We start from the raw sequence: 21,152 nt of genomic DNA on the forward strand, positions 1-21,152 counted from the left end.
CGGCAGGGCCCAAAAGGGAAGGAGCATCATTTGGCTTTTGAAGCTCCAATTTATCTGGAATGGTGTGCATAGGCCATGTCGCATTTGCAAAGCCCCTTAGCCCCAGTGGAAACTCCCCGAAAGCAACCATATTTTGGAAAGTTTACCCTCAAGGAATGTGTAGTTACCTTATATGTTTAAATTACCGACTGCTTGGACATTTTTCAGGGCCTCGAGTGGACTGTGTGCATTTTGGCTTTCAGCTTGCATTTTAACAATATATTACTTTGCTTTTTTTAAATAAAGAAACTTTCTAATATACTTAATTTTTAAAACCTGCATGGATTGCAGGTTTTCATTCCCCATTGCATAGACCCGGCCGTTCTTGCTGCCACGCTTCGACACAGACTATAGGAGTTCCTCTCCTCTCTCTTTGTCGATGACACGTATAAAAGGGCTGGCTGCCTGGCTCAATTCATCAGCTAAGCCTTAAGGGGGAAGGGGCTGGATAGCTGATGAATTGAGCCAGGCAGCCAGCCCCTTCATCCGCATTATCAACACACAGAGAGGAGGGGGATGCTCCTTCTCCCGAAGATTGTGTTGACGCATCCCAGCAAGAATCGCAGCTCCACACTTCTGGGTCCACACAATGGGTACTAAAACCTGCAACCCGTGCAGGTTTTAAAAATAGAGTATATTAGAAAGTTTATTTATTTCACAAAAGCAAAATGCTAAATAGTTTTTATTTTCATCGGACAACCCCTTTAGGTACATTTTTATTTTTGGGTATACTTTGGCTGGTGGTTCATTTATGAAGATGGGGTTTTGACAAGAATGGCAAGAACAAAAATATCCAAGAAAATTTTGGCACACTAAAGATAAACTAAATTATATTCTTGAATGTCTAAAATGGGACAAAAGAATAAAGAGTTTAAAAACGTGGCTCTGTGTGGAAAATTTTAAAGCAGTCAATGAGACACAAGGCTGGGAGTGATGGGCAATCTGGGCAATAATAACGGGTATCACACCTCATTCCTTTCTTGGTACATACACAACATCTTCTTTGGGGGTACTTTCTTGATTCAGTTGAGGGAATTACAGCAATAAAATGTCGCTCAGTGAGTCTTTTGACGGATTCAAATTCTAATGGATGAGAGGGGCCAACATTTGCTAAAACAAGATCTTCAATGACCATTTCCTGGTAATCTAGAAAAGTATTTGAATTTCCTGCCTTTTTGTATAACACAAACGAGTTGTATGTGGCAGCCTGAAATAGGTAAATAACTAATTTTTTGTACCAGGTATAGGATTTTCTTGATACCTGGTATGGCTGTAGAACCTGATCAGCAAGGTCTACTCCCCCCATGTATTTGTTGTAATCAATGATTGACACAGGCTTTTGCTTTTGGGTAGTAGAACCTCGTTCTACAACATCCATTGTTGCATCAGTGTGGATCGAGCTGAGGATAAAAATATCCTTTTTGTCTTTGTATTTTAGGGCAAGCAGCTCTCCGCTGCGAACACCGCCTGACTGCCCCTTTTTGTACTTTTCATTCACCAATGATTGTGGAAACCCCTGGCGGTTTTTACGAATGGTCCCACAAGCCCCTGTGTTCTGTTCGACCAAACTTTTAAAAAGGGGTATGCTTGTATAGTAGTTGTCCACATACAGGTTATGGCCCTTTTCTAGAAATGGGGTAATAAGCTCCCAAACAATTTTTCCACTTGTCCCTAGATAGGGGGGCATCCTGGTGGGTTTAGTTGGCTATCTTTTCCCTCATAAATGCGAAAAGCTGATGTATACCCTGTTGAACTCTCGCACATTTTATAGAGCTTTATTCCAAATCTTGCTCTTTTAGATGGAATGAATTGTTTGAAGTGCAGTCTCCCTTTGAATTTTACTAGGGACTCATCAATGGAAATGTTTTGCGTGGGGGTGTAAATTAATAAAAATGTGTCTGACAACGCTTTGATGATGGGCCTGATTTTGTAGAGTCGGTCATAATCTGGGGCACTTCTAGGGAGGAACTGACTGTTATCGTTGAAATGCCAAAATCTCATGAGCATTTCATAACGGGCTCTAGGAAGAATGGCAGAAAAGGCAGGGGTGGTTAGAACGGGACGGGTGCACCAGTATGATCGAATGCTCGGTTTTTTAACAAGCCCCATGGCAAATGTGAGGCCTATAAATTTCTTCATTTCATCAATATCTGTTGGCCTCCATGAATTTTGCCTGGCATAATATGAACGGGGATTCTGAGAGATGAATTGGGAAGCATATAAATTAGTTTGGAAAACAATATGTTCCAGCAAATCATTTGTTAGAAATAAGTAAAAAAAATTAATTGGACCAAAACCTTCCACCTCCACATTTGTACCTGGGGTGGCATTAAAGTCAGGGATGAATGGCGCACCAGAATTTGAAGCCTCCCATCTAGTAAATGCTAAATCTAGTGGCAAACTCTTGTAGGTTGGCATGCGCTTCTTCGCTAAAATGAGGCATGTCACTTGTACTGGGCATCGTGCCCTGATTTGGAGATGTTTCTCCAACAGCCCTCTCTACCTGTCCTGTACTGGTCCTTGTATTTTTTGGCGATGAACCAGAATGACCGCTAGACTCAGAGCTGTCACTTTCGCTAACAGCAAAACCCTTAAAATAGTCTTCGCCATCTGACAAGACACTATCTTCACTGTCAGAGCATAAAAGGGCATATGCCTCCTCTGCAGAATAAAATTGACGGGCCATTTTATTACGTTTATATTTTTATACGTAAAGGTATATAAACGTAAATGGTATGAAGTTCGTTAATTTAATTAGAACAAATATATCCTACCTAACAAGGCAGATTAATGGGATTGGGGGAAATTGTTATGTGGTGTTTTTTCAGTGTCTTAGGCCCCATGCACACGACAGCAAAAAAACTCTGTTTTTGCGGACCGCAATTGCGGTCCGCAAAAACGGAGCCATTCACTTTCATTGAACACTGACACCTTTCCGTAGCACTACGGAAGGGTGTCAGTGCCGTGGAAATGTTCCGGGAATTATGGAACATGTCCGTTCTTTCGCATTTTGCGGGCCGTGCTCCCATACTTTGTATGGGAGCACGGCCCGAAAATGCGGCTGTCAGTCAGCGGCCGGCCGTGCTTGCGGGCACGGTCGTGTGCATGGGGCCTTATACTGTGATATTCACAGATCTGACACGGTCTCTCCTCTGTTTGCTCTCTGACAGAGCAGCAGGGGAGAGACAGTGTTTATATATACTTGGCCCCAGGGAAAGTTTGTTGCTGCAACAAACTTTCCCTGCGATGGCCATGATTTGTTACCATGACCAGGACCTGAACCAATCAGGTCCCGATCATGTCTCCAGGACCAGAGGCACTGTCTCTCCTCTGTCGGAACAGCAGAGGGGAGACAGTGTAGGTTACAGGGAAAGTTTGTTGCTACAACAAACTTTCCCTGCGATGGCCATGATTTTTTACCATGACCAGGACCTGAACCAATCAGGTCCCGATCATGTCTCCAGGAGCAGAAGCACTGTCTCTCCTCTGTTTGCTCTCTGACGGAACAGCAGAGGGGAGACAGTGTAGGTTACAGGGAAAGTTTGTTGCTACAACAAACTTTCCCTGCGATGGCCATGATTTGTTACCATGACCAGGACCTGAACCTATCAGGTCCCGATCATGTTTACAGGAGCAGAGGCACTGTCTCTCCTCTGTTTGCTCTCTGATAGAACAGCAGAGGGGAGACAGTGTAAGTTACGTGGGAAAGTTTGTTGCTACAACAAACTTTCCCTGCGATGGCCATGATTGGTTATCATGACCATCACATGAACGGGACCTGAACCAATCAGGTCCCGATCATGTCTCCGGGACTAGAGGCACTGTCTCTCCTCTGTTTGCTCTCTGATAGAACAGCAGAGGGGAGACAGTGTAAGTTACGACGGAAAGTTTGTTGATACAACAAACTTTCTCTGCGATGGTCATGATTGATTATCATGACCATCACATGTTCGGGACCTGAATAAATCAGGTCCCGATCATGTCCCTGGGACCAGAGGCAGGTGACAGCAGCGAGATCCGGGTGTCAGCGCTATTCTGAGACACCCAGATCTCGCTTTTAACATCCACCGTGAATTCACGTCGGCACTGCACAGAGCCCAGCAAGTGCCGACGTGAATTTACTGTGGGCGGTCGGGAAGCGGTTAAAGGAAATGTCATAAAAAAACGACCTATTTAAATCTAGTTTTTATGTTAAACCTTTTTTAATAATATTTGATGATTTTTTTAAATAAAAATACTGTCATTATCTTTATTAAAAAAGAATCCTAAAATCTTGCTGTTCTCACACTGACCACTGAGCCTCACAATAGACTGACACTTCCTGTTCTGTAGAGATCACTTCTCAGCAGTCATCTCCTTATCACAGGCAGCATTACAATGACAGGTAAGAGCTCTATATAGATCACACAAGATCCATGATTGACAATAGATGATGGACACTGCTCCCCTCCTATCCCTTCCTGCACAATGACCTCTGCACAGGTCACAGAGCATGCCCAGAAAACTCTCCCATAGAAGTCAATGGGTCAGCTCCAGACTATTGTTTCCTAAGGTCCATGTGACTGCTGTAAAGCATCTCTAAATGCTATAACAAAATGGCTGCTCCTATAATAATGTACAGAAATTAGAATTAAAAAAAATCTACAATCAAAGATTAAAAACAGATTAGAAGAAAAGATTGTTTTACTATCTAGTTTGAATTATAAAAAAATATATATGTATATATAAATGATACATTCCCTTTAAGATGTGATTGAAGTGTAGACTTTCAGCTTTAATTCAAGGGATTTAACAAAACTAATTTGTTGCGGAAAATTCGCAGTATAATACAGTGGCAGCAAAGCGGATGAGATTTGAACAATCCCATTCACACGCTGAATAAATAATGAGCGGAAAAAGCACTCAGAAATTGACCTGAGGTGCGTTTTTTTAATCCGCAGCATATCAATTATATTTGCGCAATCGCCGCTTTTTTATTCAATGGGGAGGTAAAATTCGCAACAAATAGCAGATGTTGTGATTTCTGCGACAAGAGAAGCTGAAATTCCGTCACAAAAATCGAAACTCAGAAAAAAAAAATCTTATACTTACCCAGAATTCTGTGTTTCTTTATCCAGGCCGGCCTCCTGCGATCACGTTTCATCCCATGTGACTGTGCAGCCAATCACAGGCTGCAGCAGTCACAATCGATGAAACGTCTTCCCAACAGGCCGGCCTGCAGAGGGATGCATCATCATGGCTACTTAAGTATGAAACTTTTTTCTTTGCAGTTTTACGCAGCGGACATTTCTGCCTGAAAAACTGTACCACAACTTGATGTGGTTTTTCGAACGGAATTCCCTGCGGCGCCCAGGATAAGCTGTGTGCTTTTATGCAGCGTATCCGCCCTGTGTGAACATAGCCTTAAGGAATTACAGCCATTTTCTCATAGTCCGTCCGTTTTGACAGGCTCAAAAGTAATTGGATAAACAATGATAAATATATGGATTATTTTTAATGCTTGGATGCAAACCCTTTGCGGTCAATGACTGCCTGGTCTGGAATCCATGGACATCCCCAAATGCGGAGTTTCCTCCCTTGAGATGCTTTGCCTTTACTGCATCTGCCTTCATTTGCTGCTTGTTTCTGGGTTTTCTGCCTTCAGTAAGTGAAAAGCATGTTCAATCGGGTTGAAGTCAGATGACTGAGTCGCCTCTTGAAGAATATTCAATTTCTTTGTCTTCATCTCTTGGGTGGCTCTTGTGGTATGTTTTGGGTCATTATCCATCTGTACTGTGAAACCCCGTCCTATCAGTTCTGCAGCATATGACTGACTCTGAGCAGAAAGTATATATATATATATATATATATATATATATATATATATATATATATATATATATATATATATATATATGTATATATATATACACACACTACAGAATTCACCCTGCTACTTCTATCCACAGTCTCATGATCAGTAAACACCAGTGACCTAGTTCCATTGCCAACCACACCCATGCCAAAACATTGCCTCCAAAATGTGTGACGGATGATGTGTTATGCTTCTGATCATGAGCCCTTTCTTTTTCCATTCTCTGCTCTTCCCATCATTCTATTACAAGTCAATCTTGGTTTGATCTGTCCACAGAATCTTGTTGCAGAACTGGTCGTCTTTTTATCAGATATTTTCTAGCAAAGTCTAATCTGGTTTGCCTCTTGAAATAAATCCTATGAATTTATATCCATGAAGTCGTCTCTTGATTGTAGACTTTGACAATGACATGTGGTCTCCTCGAGTGTGAGTGGCTTGACTAGATGTTGTGAAGGACATTTCTATACTGAGAAAAGACTTCTGCGATCATCCACTTTAGTTGTCTTCCAGGGCTTTTGGTGTTGCCGAGTTCCCAGTGCATTGCTTCTTTATAAGAATGTATCAAATAGTTGATTTTGGCGCTCCTTAACCCCTTAATGACCGGGCATGTTTTGTACCTTAATGACCAAGTCAGATTTGTCAAGTCTGGTATGTCTGACTTTATCAGAGAATAACTCTGCGAAAGTTTTGAATATCAAAGTAATTCTGATATTGTTTTTTCATCACGTTATACTTTATTTTAGTGGTAAAAGTAGACTGATACGATCTGCGTAAATTAATTAAAAAATAGAAAAATTGAAGAAATTTTGTAAAAATTACCATTTTTCCCTGTTTTTAACTGCAATATGTCACATATGTACACACATACTGTACAATTTTTTTTAATTAAATATATATTTCCATCTCTTTACTCTATTTTGGCAGCACTTTGGACAAAAAAATATAATAATTTTTGAGCAATTTAGAAGACTTACAAATTTAATAATAATTTTATAAATTTTGAAGTACATTTTGTTTTCCTGCACCAAGCCAAGTTTTCAGAGGCTCATAGGTGTCAGAATGATGGAAATCCCCACAAGTGACTCCATTTTGAAAACAACACCCCTTAAGGTATTTATTAAGGGGTGTTGTAAGTATTTTGACCGCACAGATTTTTTGTAAGAATTCATGCAAAGCAGGCGAATAAAAATATAATAAATTTTTTTTCACAAATGTGTCATTTTTAAGACAGATTTCTTTTAAAGCAAACATGAGAATGAAGAAATACACCCCAAAATCTATCACCCTGTTACTCCAAAAATACCCCCATTGTGGCCCTAATGCGTTGCCTGGACACACGGCAGGGCCCGAAAAGAAGGGAGCAACCAGAGGCTTTCAGGACTCATACTTTGCTTGAAAATGTTGTAGATCCCACTGTACATTTGGAGACTTTTCGAGCTACAAGAACGATAGAAACTCCCCATAAAAGACCCCATTTCGAAAACTAGACCCCTTAAGGTATTTATCTATGGGTATAGTTAGCATTTTGACCACACAGGTCTTTCACTAAATATATTGGAATTAGTCTGTAAAAATTAAAATCTACTTTTTTTCTGAAACCACATAGAAATTTTTAATATTTGCAAGGAATAACAAAGAAAATACACCCCAACATTTGTAAAGCAATGTCTCACGGTTACGACAATACCCCATATGTGGTAATAAACTGCGGTTTGGACCCACAGCAGAGCTCAGAACGGAAGGAGCGCTATTTGGATTTTGGATTTCTGATTTTGCTGGAATGGTTTTCGGTGCAATGTCGCATTTGCAATGCACTGGAGGGACCAAAACCGTGGAAACCCCCCAAAAGTTACCACATTTTGGAAACTACACCTCTCAAGGAATTTATCTAGGGGTATAGTGAGCATTTAGACCCCACGGGTCTTTTGCAGAGTTTATTAGAATTAGTCAGCGAAAATTAATATCAAAATATTTTCCACTAAAATGTTGCATTTTCTCATTTTCACAAGGGATAAAGGAGGAAAAAACAAAACAATTTTTGTAAAGCAATTTCTCACCAGTACGGAAATACCCCACATGTGGTCATATTTTTTTTCATTAGAAATGAATTAACCCTTTCAGGACTGATCCATTTTTTGCTTTCTTATTTTAGATTTTCAGATTTCACTCCCCGCCTACCAAGAGCCATAACTTTTTTCTTTTTCCATCAATAGAGTGGTGTGAGGACTTATTTCTTGCAGGAGGAGCTGTAGTTTTTATTGGTACAATTTATTGGTACATAAAAAGTGATTAAAAAGTTGTATTACATTTTTTTTTTTTAGAGCTACGGTGACAAAAAAACTGCGATTTTGGCGGTTTCAATTATTAAATTTTTTGAAGGTGTTCACTGGGCGAATTAAATAATGGTATATTGTAATAGTACGGACTTTTACGGACATAGCGATACCAATTTTGTTCATTTTTTTTTTTTACATTACTTTAGAAGAAAAATTGGAGAAGGTTTTTTTTTTAACTTAAAAAAAAATAAAAATCTTACTACTAAGAACCTTAATTCTTCTACACATTTTATTAATCCCCTTAGGGGACTTGATCCAGCAATCATTGGATCGCTGGTACAATACACTGCAATACTAATGTATTGCAGTATATTGTTATTTTTACAGCCTTCTGTAACAGAGCAATCCCTGTACCTGTCCGTTAGTCCCGGGTGTCAGCTGTAATACACAGGACACCCGCAGCGTATGGAGCGGGCTCCATACGTCAACCCCCGCACCATGACGTGCTATTAAGTTATAGTGCGCAAAGTGGTTAATACACAGCGGATGGTTTAAAGTGAAAATTGTGAAATTTTCCACTGGTATGACACTTGAGTGCATAATATGTTGTGCCTACTTTGTGCCACAGAAGACAAATACCTCATAAAACGTTAAGCGGGTTCTCCTGGGTATGACGATGCCATATATGTGGGCGCAAACTGCTGCTTGGGCACGCTGCAGGGCTAAGAAGGGAGGGAGCGCCATTTTGCTTTTGGAGCGCAGATTTTGCTTGGTAATAGTTTTGTTTGGGGTTTTACTGGTATTTCAGTTTATACTGTGGGGGCATATGTAATCTGTGCAGAGAACATCAGGGCATAATAAGAGGGTATAATAATGGGGTAAATAAATAATATTTCATAGATATGTGGCCGGTGTCGCACTGATAAATGGCGCCCGATCTTATCCGCTTTTGAAACACTCTGCACATTTTGCATCGCCATATTCTGAAAGCCAGAACTTTTTTATTTTTTCACCACCGGAGCTGTGCGATGACTTATTTGTTGCGGGACAATCTGTAGTTTTCATTGGTACCATTTTGGGGTACATGCGATTTTTTTGATCACTTTTTATTCCATTTTTTTGCAATCCTGAACAAAAACCAGGAATTCTGACAAAGTTTTTTTAGTTTATATTTTTTTGCGGCGTTCACCGCACGCTATAAATGACATTTTTACTTTATTCTGCGAGTTGGTACGATTACGGCGATACCATATGTATATAGGTTTTTTTCCTTTTTTTAGCATTTGCACAATAAAATCACTTATTTATAAAAAAAAATATAATTTTCTGTGTCACCATATTCCGAGAGCCATAATTTTTTTATTTTTTAATCAAAAAAGCTGTGTAAGGGCTTGTTTTTTGCGGGACAGATTGAAGTTTTTATTGGTACTATTTTTGGTACATGCGACTTTTTGATTACTTTTTATTCTTTATTTTGGGAGGGGCGGTGACCAAAAAAATTGCGATTCTGTCGTCGTTTTTTATTGATTTTTTTGGGGTGTTCATCGTGCGGGGAAAATAACATTACAGTTTTATAGTTGGGGTCGTTACAAACGTGGCGATACCAAATATGTGTACTTTTTTAACGTGTTCATTTTTTTCCTATAATAAAAAACCTATTATAGGAAAAAAAAAGCATTTTGTGTTTTTATAACTAATTTTTACACTTTTTTTAAACATTTATTACTTATTTTTACTTGTCCCACTAGGAGACTACGAGACTTGCAGCTTTGATCGCTGCTAGAGTACATTACACTACACACGTAGTGTAACGTACTCGAACTGTCATTGTGACTTGACAGTCACACTGACAGGAAGCCGAGGAGGACCGGCCGGAGGCTGTTCCTCCGAGGCTTCCGTACATGGCAACCCGGAGGCCATTGTCTGGCCTCCGATTGCCACAACAAGCATCGGCAGCCCCCACAATCACTTCGTGGGGGCTGCCGATGTGCTTCAAACCACTTAAATGCGGCGACGGCAATCGCTGCATTTAAGGGGTTAATTGCCGAAAGCCGCTGACCGGCAAGACTGGTGTGTCAGCTGTCTAGGACAGCTGTCAGCGCGGGCTTGTCACTCTGTGTTTACGCAGAGTGACGGCTTGAAATACTGATGAAAATGAACGTCATGCTGCGCGATCTAGCAGCCGACCATGACGTTTATTTTCGTCATAGGTCGGGAAAGGGTTAAGCTCCTGCTATTTCTCTGGTAGGTTGGTTTTATTTTAGACTAATGATGGTCTCCTTCACTTGCATTTACACCTTTTTGGACCATGAATTGAGAGTGCACATGAACAGCTAATAAATGCACCTTCAACACTTGGAATCGACTCCAGACCTTTTATCTTCTTAATTTGTCATGAAATAAGGAGCGAACAGGCCAAACCGCGCCATGAAACCGCTTATCAGTCACTCTTCTAATTACTTTTGAGCCTGTGAAAATGGATGGAGTATGAAAAAAATGTCTGATTCCTAAATGGTTAATGCAATATTTATGTGTCAGCAATGACATTAAAACCACCAGCCTAATATTGCGTAGGCCCCCCATATCCCACCAAAACAGCTCTAACCTGTCAAGGCATGGACTGCACAATAACTCTAAAGGTGCCTTGGGGTATCAGTTCACAGTACATGCAGGCAAATCAGTTTACTGGGCTGTGGACATATATCACTTATTAAATTATTTAATATGATTTCCAAATTGTCCGTAAAAAATATTAGCCATCATTGATTTTTTGATAATGTTGCCAAATAAATTACCGTATTTTTCGGACTATAAGTTACACCTGACTATAAGACGCACCCAGGTATTAGACAACAGAAAATAGGAAAAAATGATTTAATATTTTACTACTTTTACAAATAAAAAACAATTTGTTAAAAAAAATTTGTTGTTTCACCACATTCTGAGAGCCATAACGTTTATATTGTGCGGTGCGAGGGCTTATTTTTTGCAGGACAGCTGTAGTTTTTATTGGCACCATTTTTTGATCACTTTTCTATTTAATTTTTTATTTAGCGCTATGGTGTTTTAAATGTTTTTTTGAACATATTTTTTACGTCGTTCACCGCGCGGGTTAAATATTGCTATATTGTAATAGTTTGGACTTCTACGAACGCAGCGATACCATTTTGTATTTTTTTTTACTATTTTTTACATTGCGCTTGGGGAAAAATATGAAATGGGGATTTTTTGGAAATTGTAATATTTTTTTACACTCCTGAAAATGTATCTAACTTTTTTTTTTTTTACACATTTTATTAGTTCCCCTAACAATACACTGCAATACAAATGTATTGCACTGTATTGTCATTTTCACAGGCCTCTACCAAGCCCTGCCAGAGGGATGGCTTAGCAGAGGCAGACAGAAGGCTGACCTGGGGGCCTTCATTAGGCCCCCAGGCTGCCATGACAACCATCGGTGGCCCCAATCTAGGGATAGGTGCGGGTCCCAGAGGTAAGACCCGCATCTATCTGACATATCCTGTGGAAATGTCATAACAGTCCCTCATGGGAAAACCACTATAACTAGTTAAACAGCCAGCAACAGCGAGATTGCTCTTCCTGCCCGTTAGAGCAGAGTGTCAGCTGTAAAACACCTGCAGTGTATCAAGCTGGCTCAGTGCGTGAGGCCACTCCAAACATCACCCCCTCGCTCCATGACGTGCCGGCACGTCACAAGTCAGGATTGGGTTAAGGAAGCGGTCAGGGGGGTCTGGCGCAGCCGGGCCACTTGACAGCCGACTATAAGACACAGGGACTTTTTAGCAAGATTTATTCTTCATAGAAAGTGCTTCTTATAGTCAGAAAAATACGGTATAAAGTTGGCCACCCTGCTGCTCTCCTTCCTCCCTGTCTCGGGAGGGATCGTGTTTCATCCAAGGCTACAGATACTGCAGAGCTGTGTCTCAGTAGCAGACAGTAAGTAATTACACCTTGTAATAGAGGGGCATATAGCCAGCTGTTAATAAAGACAATATCTGTTAGAGGAGAGAAGAATCATAGAAACTGTAGTCCTTTATATGGTATTTCCACAGCAAATGCCACCAGCATCAAAGTAACAATGCTGCACAGAGCTGGGCAAGATAATAATTTAAAAAAAAACTACTACTGGGCTATGGTGGCATCATCTGGTGAGCATTCAGACACACATGGGTACTTTTCTGAGTTTTTCATAAGCTCGGATATCCCCTTGAAGTCCTCTAAATCGAGAGGTGGGGCCACCACGCATCAGACTGGTTTCTCCAGCACATCCCTCAACTGCATAATCAGATTGAGGTCTGGGGGAATTTAGAGCCGGAGTCAATACCTTTAACTCTTTGTCATGTGCCTCAAACCATTCCAGAAATATTTAAGTGTGGCAGAGCGCATTTCCTCCTGAAATAGGCTACTGCCGTTAGGGAATACCGTTGTCATGAAGGGGTCTACTTGGTTAGCAACAATGTTTAGGTAGGTTGTACGTGTCAGAGCCACATTCAAACGAATGTCAGGACCCTAGGATGCCCAGCAGAACATTGCCCAGAGCATCACACTGCCTCCACCGGCTTGTCTTCTCCCCAAAGTGCATCCTAGTGCTATGTATTTTATGACGCGCACACGCACACGCACACATAGAATGTAAAAGATAACGGAATTCATCAGACCAGATCACCTGGTTCCATTGCTCCATGGACTAGCTCTGATGCCTACGTATCCATTGTAGATGCTTTCGCTAGTGGACAGAGGTCGGCAATGGGCACTCTGACCAGTCTGCTGCACAGGCCTAAAAGCAGCAAGCTGCGCTACACTGCTAGTTGTGACCTCTTTCTATAATAGTCAGAATTAACTTTTTCAGCAATTTATGCTACAGTAGCTTTTATTCTACACTTACCGGTCAGTGTTTTTAAAGTTATGGCTGATCGGTGTATGTTGTACACAGCATGAGTTGGTTGGCTGGGACAATTTTGGCCTTAAGGACCAGAAATTTTTGGGGGATTTTTCCTCTTTGCTTCCCGGTGGTCGCAATCCGGGAGCCGGATAGAAGAGGCTAGAATGTGTTCAGAAAACCAAATGTTTAAGTTCTCTTACATTAAAAAATAATGGACATAATAATGCTTGCCCCTTAATGCACCAAATTTGACACACTACCTATGTGATCAAAGAAAAAAACTGTAAGCGTTTTGTTTTTACCAGTACAACAAGTTCGCTTCTTTCGCATATTCCTGGAAGATATGGGTAAGCGGTCTGTCTTTCTCCTTTTAGACAACAGCTCAGCCATTGATAGATGCTTGGTGGATCAGAAGTAAAAAATGACGGGTAACTCATGAAACCGATCTGAGCTGCATGAAATATATGGAATGATAAGATTAAAAAGGGGTTAAAACAAGATCATTGAGCACACAGTACAATAACAATCCAGATATATTCAATGTGTCCCTCCAGTGGTAAATAAATGGCACTGCACATTAAATACCTTAAACAGCTAAACCGGTGTTCGAATAATCTACGAGCAATACAGTAGTATAAATAAGTTCACAACTTTCATCAAGAAATACATACAGGAACATTGTCTGGAAAAGCATTATTTGTTACACATACATCAAATTTTATTTGTTGCAAAAAATAAATGTCATTGCTGCTCATAAACATCAGATTCGAGCTATAATAAAAAGAATCGTCTTTATATAGCGCCAACATATTCTCCGGTGCAGTAGGTGGATACCTACAGGCTGTGCACACAATGCGTATATGTGTTGGCAGATGAAGTAAGGGAAAACATGGATCTCATAGCTTTCTGTAGATAAAGTGGCAGCAGAGATGTCTAATAGCGGCGCGTATTTACTTTGATACATAGAAACAACATTCAAGTACAACCAAGCTAAATGAGCTTGTTACTGGTAACGTGGAGGCTGGCATCTGTCGGATAAAACAATGGTTCAGCCATAACTGGCCACGTAAAGACATAGTTACATCAAATATTACGGATCTGCATAATTAAAGGGTAGCTAAATGTTCAACAAACTTCTGACATGTCATAGTGACATGTCAGAAGTTTTGATCACTGGGGCACTGAGCACGGAGACCCCCACAGATCGCTAAAACGAAGCGGCAGAAGCGCTAGTGTGAGCGCTGAGCCGCTTCATCTCTGTTCAGCTTTTCTCGGAAAGTCGATGCATCAGTGTATGGGCCCATAGACATTCTATTGAGTCCGTACACCAACTGCTCGGCTTTCCGGAAAAAGCCGAACAGAAAGCAAGCGGCTCAGCGCTCACACGAGCACTTCTGCTGCTTCGTTTTAGCGATCTGTGGGGGTCTCAGTGCTTGGAACCCCACCAATCAAAACATTTGACATGTCAGAAGTTTGTTGAACGTTTAGTTACCCTATAACTTCCTAACATTTATGTATTTCTCCACTGGGCTAGACCAGGGCGTATAATTGTAGGACAAACTATAGGTGTTTATGGATGCCTGCAAATGGAAGACAGATGGACTGTGGAAAAATCAGTCTATAGTCCAGCAACATGGAATTTCAAAATCCGCTCCACCTGATACACTTTCCACAGCTAACGGGATTGATTCCACAAAATATTAGATAATTGGTGGGTATGCAAACCTCTGATATTTTATGATGACAACCAGTGAGCTGGAGTTGCACTATAAATACAATTAAACCCAAACACAACAAATTTATGCAATGCTTAAACTACCGTAAAAAAATTTGCACCTAAGAATCCCATTGGCCTATTCGTTTACAATCCTCACAGATTTTATTTCATAGCTTGTAGTGCAGATATATGATCCTATTGCTTTACGGGAGGTTTAAATAATAAAACTTACTTGGCTCAATGCAACACGTCTGTCCTGAGTTCCTGAGAAGGGCAGGATAGTCTCTAAAGTAAAAATCGGTGTAAGGGGGCAAGTTCAAATCCCTAGAAAATACAAAGAATAAAATAACAGCTACAATAAGATAGACATTACATTTTGAGCCTGTGAAAGGTTTTTGTGATCTTGTGTACTCTTGTATTCTCTACCCTTGTCTGATGCACGTACTGATCAGTTAAAGGGGTATTCCTCTGGCAAACATTAATGGTATTAATGAAACGTGACCTCCGCTCTGCCGATCGGTTAGACCCCAATAGATTAATGGCATATCTATCAAGTAGTTAAATTCAATTCCTAATGAAAAAGAGGACTAACAAAAATAAATTACAATCCGGGGAAAACCCATTTAACGTCTGTGGCCAGCTTTAGATAAATAACTTAAGAATAGTTACAAAAAGGTCCAAACAAGTTCAAACCACGAACTCACTTTAAAATATAATTTCACTTTTAGGCCTCATTCACACACAGCATTATATTGCATTTTTTTTAGCAGCATTTTATTCACACTGTAAAATCTGCTGCATTAGGGAGTTTCATGCAAGCTAATGTCATTTTAAAGAGACTCACACTCTGTATAAAAATTGCAGTAAAGGGCTTGCTGTGTTTTTTGCCCATCTACAGCATGTTATGCCCCTCCCATTTCATTTTTTACGAAAACTTTAGTGGTGAACACTTAAGGGGTAACTAAATGTTCAACAAACTTCTGACATGTCATATTGACATGTCAGATGTTTTGATTGGTGGGGGTCTGAGCACTGAGACTCCCCACCAATCGCGTGTGAGCGGCTTCCTCTCTGTTCGACTTTATCCAGAAATCAATGTAGCGGTGTACGGACTCAATAGAAAGTCTATGAGCTCATACACCGCTACATCGGCTTTCTGGAAAAAGCCGAACAGAAACGAAGAGGCTCAGCGCTCAGACGAACGCTTCTGCAGCTTCATTTTAGAAATTGGTGGGGGTCTCAGTGCTCGGATCCCCACCAATCAAAACTTATGACATGTCAGAAGTTTGTTGAACATTTATTTACCCTTTAAAGAGGATTTGCACCCAAATTTTAAAGATATGATTCATTATTGGTGTTCTAGAAGTTAGTGATGGCCAAAGTTTCATTTCGCTAACTTTACTTGGCAAGAGGAAGTGCAGCCATATTGGTTGTCACCTTTGAATGAGCATCTCGGTAAATTGTAACTTTGTTGTTGACAATACACGTCATCAGTTTCTGAGAAGCTAATTCAAAGGGGACAATCAATATGGCTGCACCTGTTCGTTGTCACCTTTGCTAAAACGGCCGCCACAACAAAGCAAACACCAATAATTATGTTTGATTGTTTGACAGCTGCTTTAACTGTGATTCACTTGCAAATTTTTACATTTTTATGTGGAAATCTGCTTTAAAGGGGTTTTCTAGAATTGTATCCTATATGACTGTGTGAATACATTTCATAAATAAAGTTGAATTGTTATTTAAAAAAAAGAGTTTTCTGGGAGTCGTCCTAAGGATAGGCAATCAGTGTTTAAAGGGGTATTCCTATCTTAGACATATATGGCATATCCACATATTACCCTGTTTCCGAACACCTCTCTGCTGAGTCTCCGTCGAGATGCATCAGCCAGCGGTCACCTCACCAGGCGGGGATAGGGTAGGCAGACTTCCGTTCTTGAGATAGGTGCAAGTCCCAGAGCTGGAACCAGCATTTATCAGACATTTATGGCATATCCTGTGAATATCCCATGAATGGCTAAGATGGGAATACCCCAAGTGAAAAATGCTGCCACCGTTTTTACTGCATGCAGTATGTGATGTGGTTTTCTATATAAGGAAAATGTTATAGTAAAAAGAGCACAGCTACCAATCATAACAAAAAGCCTGTATCATCTTGGTCTTTGCATCAATTTATAAATTTTCTACAATTTCTACTATCCTATAGGCACTCTGTCATACTAAGCACCTTGCCAGCTGCAGGAGCAGAGTGACCAGGGATTGGATGCCTTCTCTCATTAACGTGTTCAGTTTAAGCTCTTCGTATGCGAGATGAAGCACATAGAATATGGCTGGGATATGACTGAACAGCAGAGCAGTAGAGTCCAGATTTAAAACTTGCTGGTTATCTTCTTTAAAAGCAGGAACATCCATAGGATCCAGCTGCAATGCTTTAGACAACACATGAAACTCAACATTTCGGTGATAGTCCGAATTTATCAGGTACTCCCAATCCTAGAAATGCACACAAACATTTCAATTACAGATTACAAACTATAAGACAAGCTTTACATTGGGGTCTTACACATTGTAACATGGCCTTCTTTAGTCAACTCTACAACAATCAAAGCTCTTGTCAAACCTAAATGAACTGACTTTCTATTTTAGTTCTTTTTATAACCCCTTCCTGACATATACTTATGCCATAGCCGAGAAGGGGGCTCAAGGGCTGATCTACACTGCAATACATTAGCATTGCAGTATATCGTGCAAGAGATGATAAAAAACAAACTTTTTTTACTTTTTTTTAATGTACAAAAATGTTCCCCCTAAAGTATCGTAAAAAAGACAACAAAAACAAAATTGGTAATGCTGGGTCTATAAAAGTCTGAACTGTTACAATGTTACATTATTTAAACCACAAAGTGAATGCCATAATAAAAAAATAAAAAAATGCAAACACTACAATCACTGTTTTTTGGTCACCTCATCACCCCAAAAAAAATGGAATAAAAAGTGATCAAAAAGTCTTATGAACGCCAAAATAGTACCAATAAAAAACGACAGCGTGCCCTGCAAAAAACAAGCCCTCATACCGCTCAATCAAAAAAATAAAAAAGGTATGAGTCTCAGAATATTGTGACAAAAACATTATTTTTTTTTTTTTAACAATTCGTTTTTCCCTTCAAAAAGCAGTAAAACATAAAAAACAATATAAATGTGGTATCGCCGTAATTGTATTGACCCGTAGAATGAAGTTAACATGTTGTTTTTAATGCATGTGAATGCTGCAAAACCTAAACCCAAAAAACAATGGAGGATTAAAGGGTATTTTTTTTTTTCATTCCACCCCACAAATAATTTTTTTCCCAGTTTCCCAGTACATTATCTAGTGAAATCAAGCTCTCATACAGCTTTAGCGGCGAAAAAATTTAAATGTTATAACTTTTAGAAGGAGGGGATGAAAAAAGCGAAAATTTAAATTCGAAAAATGGTTGCGGCGGAAAGGGGTTAAAGCTCCCCCACAGTAGCTTGAGAAAAATGAGTTGTGAAAGTATATGAGCACATAGACTGATAACTCATTGACATGATTAGAAAACCTTCTATTGGCAAAAATTTACTGTACAAATGTAACACGGATCCCAAATATGCCCCAGAACAGATTTTACCTCCTCAGATCCAGTTTCAGACGGTCGGGCCTTCTTAGGAGCAATCACTGGAGACAACGAGCCTTCAAAATCAAGCTGAAAAGGCAAAATTCATGAAACAATATTTAATACAAACCTTTAAAAAAAAAAACAATAGGATAATAAAGGGAAGTAAATTTTAAGGAGTTGTTTGGTTTGGACAACTCCTTCTAGACCCAGTGATTCATACAGGCTCCTCCACACACTTACATTGTGAGTCCAGGACAATTTGTCGGTGTTGTATCCCATCATATTCATGAGGCAGGTAACAAACAGGTTCCATTCAGAGTGATTACTGGGGCCTCCTGGCGCGTTGTGACAGTTATACCATTTTACTAGCATCTGAACAGCTATTTCTTTTGGCAAGATGTATTTAATGGCTTGAAGACATTTTTTAACTGTAAAAATAAAAAAGGGATCATGCGAATAATAATTCTATTTTACGGTTGTAGTGGAAAAAACACATCTATATTGTTTAAAGAGGCTCTGTCACCAGATTTTCAAACCCCTATCTCCTAGTGCAGCAGATCGGCGCTGCAATGTAGATTACAGTAATGTTTTTGTTTTTTTCAAAAACGAGCATTTTTGGCCAAGTTATAAGCATTTTTATATTTATGCAAATGAGCCTTTCTTAAGTACAACTGGGCGTGTTTAAAGTTATGTCCAACTGGGCGTGTATTGTGTGTGTACATCTGGGCGTTTTTACTTGTTTTACTAGCTGGGCGTTGTGAATGGAAGTGTATGATGCTGACGAATCAGCATCATCCACTTCTCTTCGTTAACACCCAGCTTCTGCCAGTTCACAGACACACAGCGTGTTCTCGAGAGATCACGCTGTGACGTCACTTCCTGCCCCAGGTCCTGCATCGTGTCGGACGAGCGAGGACACATCGGCACCAGGCGACAGAGGCTACAGTTGATTCTGCAGCAGCATCGGCGTTTGCAGGTAAGTCAATGTAGCCTCTGTCGCCTGGTGCCAATGTAGCCTCTGTCGCCTGGTGCCGATGTGTCCTCGCTCGTCCGACACGATGCAGGACCTGGGGCAGGAAGTGACGTCACATCGTGATCTCTCGAGAACACGCTGTGTGTCTGTGAACTGGCAGAAGCTGGGTGTTAACGAAGAGAAGTGGATGATGCTGATTCGTCAGCATCATACACTTCTATTCACAACGCCCAGCTAGTAAAACAAGTAAAAACGCCCAGATGTACACACACAATACACGCCCACTTGGACATAACTTTAAACACGCCCAGTTGTACTTAAGAAAGGCTCATTTGCATAAATACAAAAATGCTCATAACTTGGCCAAAAATGCTCGTTTTTGAAAAAAAACAAACGTTACTGTAATCTACATTGCAGCGCCGATCTGCTGCAATACGAGAAAGGGGTTTGAAAATCTGGTGACAGAGCCTCTTTAACACAGTTCATTTTCATTAAACTGTACCTGCAGCTGTACTTTCCCGCCCAAACTAACATCAGCCATGGAGAGACGCTCCTGCGTGCTGGGTGGTGCAGTTACCGTGGCAACCAGAAGACACCCAGAGAGTATCATGCGCCGGTCCTGTTCATTAGAATTGGACCAGTGCACGATCCTTTCTAAGCAACAGAATCAGACAGTGTGCAGGATCATCTCTTCAAGTCCGACGTCCGTTTGGGTGGGAGAGTACAGCTGGAGATGCACCTTAACTCCTTGGCGTCATCTGATGTACAGTTACGTCGGCTGTGCGCCATCACAACATGGCGTGGGTTCAGAAGCTGAGCACTCACCGGCTAAAAACCGCTTGCATCGAAGATAACAACGATACTTGCTGTTAACCCCTCAGACGCCATGGTAATTTTTTCTTTTGCCTCTCGGCATTTAGGCAGTCATAATTTTTCCCCATTTAGGTCAACCTACTTGTATGAGGCCTAGTTTTTTTACTTCCTTTTGGATCTATTTTCAGGTACACCCATTAGTGATTCATTTTTTCTGAATTTGTATTTTGACATAATTTCAGCAAATCACCAATCACCTTAAAGAGAACCTATCGCCTCTCCTGACATGTCTGTTAATTAAACAATTCTATTCCCCATAAAAAAAAAAAAATTCTGAATCATCTTTTCTTATAGCGCTATGTTGTACCGTTCCTCTGTTATTCCTCTTAGAAATGTATGAACAAATTGACAACTGGGTGTTACCAGTTAGGGTGCGTCCTTACACAGTCTGACACTGTCCAATCAGTGCTTACTTTCTCAGACTGGCCCCTTTCACAGGGGGAATGGTAACACTGAGCAGAGGTGACAGGTCCTCTTCAAATAATGTAATGGATTTATAGTGCAGGATGTTATGGTGATAGCAAACATGTATATTATCTCGTGTTTTGTAACCGCTATGTAATAAAATGTATTAAATGTTTGAGTGGAAGTTTTAATTTTTTACTTTTTTTTCCACTGTTATTTTTCATAGATTTTTAGCAAAACAAATTTAATCTAAATGTTTTTTTTATCTGGTGAATGTTTTTACATAATGTATTTCTAATAATGTATTTGTATATATCTATATTTGCAAGTACATTAGTCTATATACTAATAAGTACAAAGGCAGCTGTTAGGACATACTTAAGAGAGGTTGTCGGGACATTTTTTTTTATTGATGAGCTCTCCTTAGGATAGGTAATCAATATCAGATCAGTGCGGACCGACTCCCAGCACCCCTGC

The 21,152-nt window shown here is 40.2% G+C and overlaps 1 protein-coding gene across 1 annotated transcript in view; it reads right to left on the bottom strand.

Annotated features, from left to right (window-relative positions):
• ANAPC1 (anaphase promoting complex subunit 1) overlaps positions 1–21,152 on the bottom strand; it is a 110,314-nt gene that overhangs the window by 43,376 nt on the left and 45,786 nt on the right. The window contains exons 16-20 of the mRNA XM_075862897.1: positions 18,665–18,852; positions 18,437–18,511; positions 17,017–17,282; positions 15,022–15,113; positions 13,375–13,523 (exon numbers count right to left, since the gene is read on the bottom strand). Coding sequence (XP_075719012.1) covers positions 13,375–13,523; positions 15,022–15,113; positions 17,017–17,282; positions 18,437–18,511; positions 18,665–18,852 — 770 coding nt within the window. The remainder of the gene's footprint in view (positions 1–13,374; positions 13,524–15,021; positions 15,114–17,016; positions 17,283–18,436; positions 18,512–18,664; positions 18,853–21,152) is intronic.

The sequence above is a fragment of the Rhinoderma darwinii genome, chromosome 4 (genome assembly GCF_050947455.1).
Source record: "Rhinoderma darwinii isolate aRhiDar2 chromosome 4, aRhiDar2.hap1, whole genome shotgun sequence".
In the NCBI taxonomy this organism is placed as follows: Eukaryota; Metazoa; Chordata; class Amphibia; order Anura; family Rhinodermatidae; genus Rhinoderma; species Rhinoderma darwinii.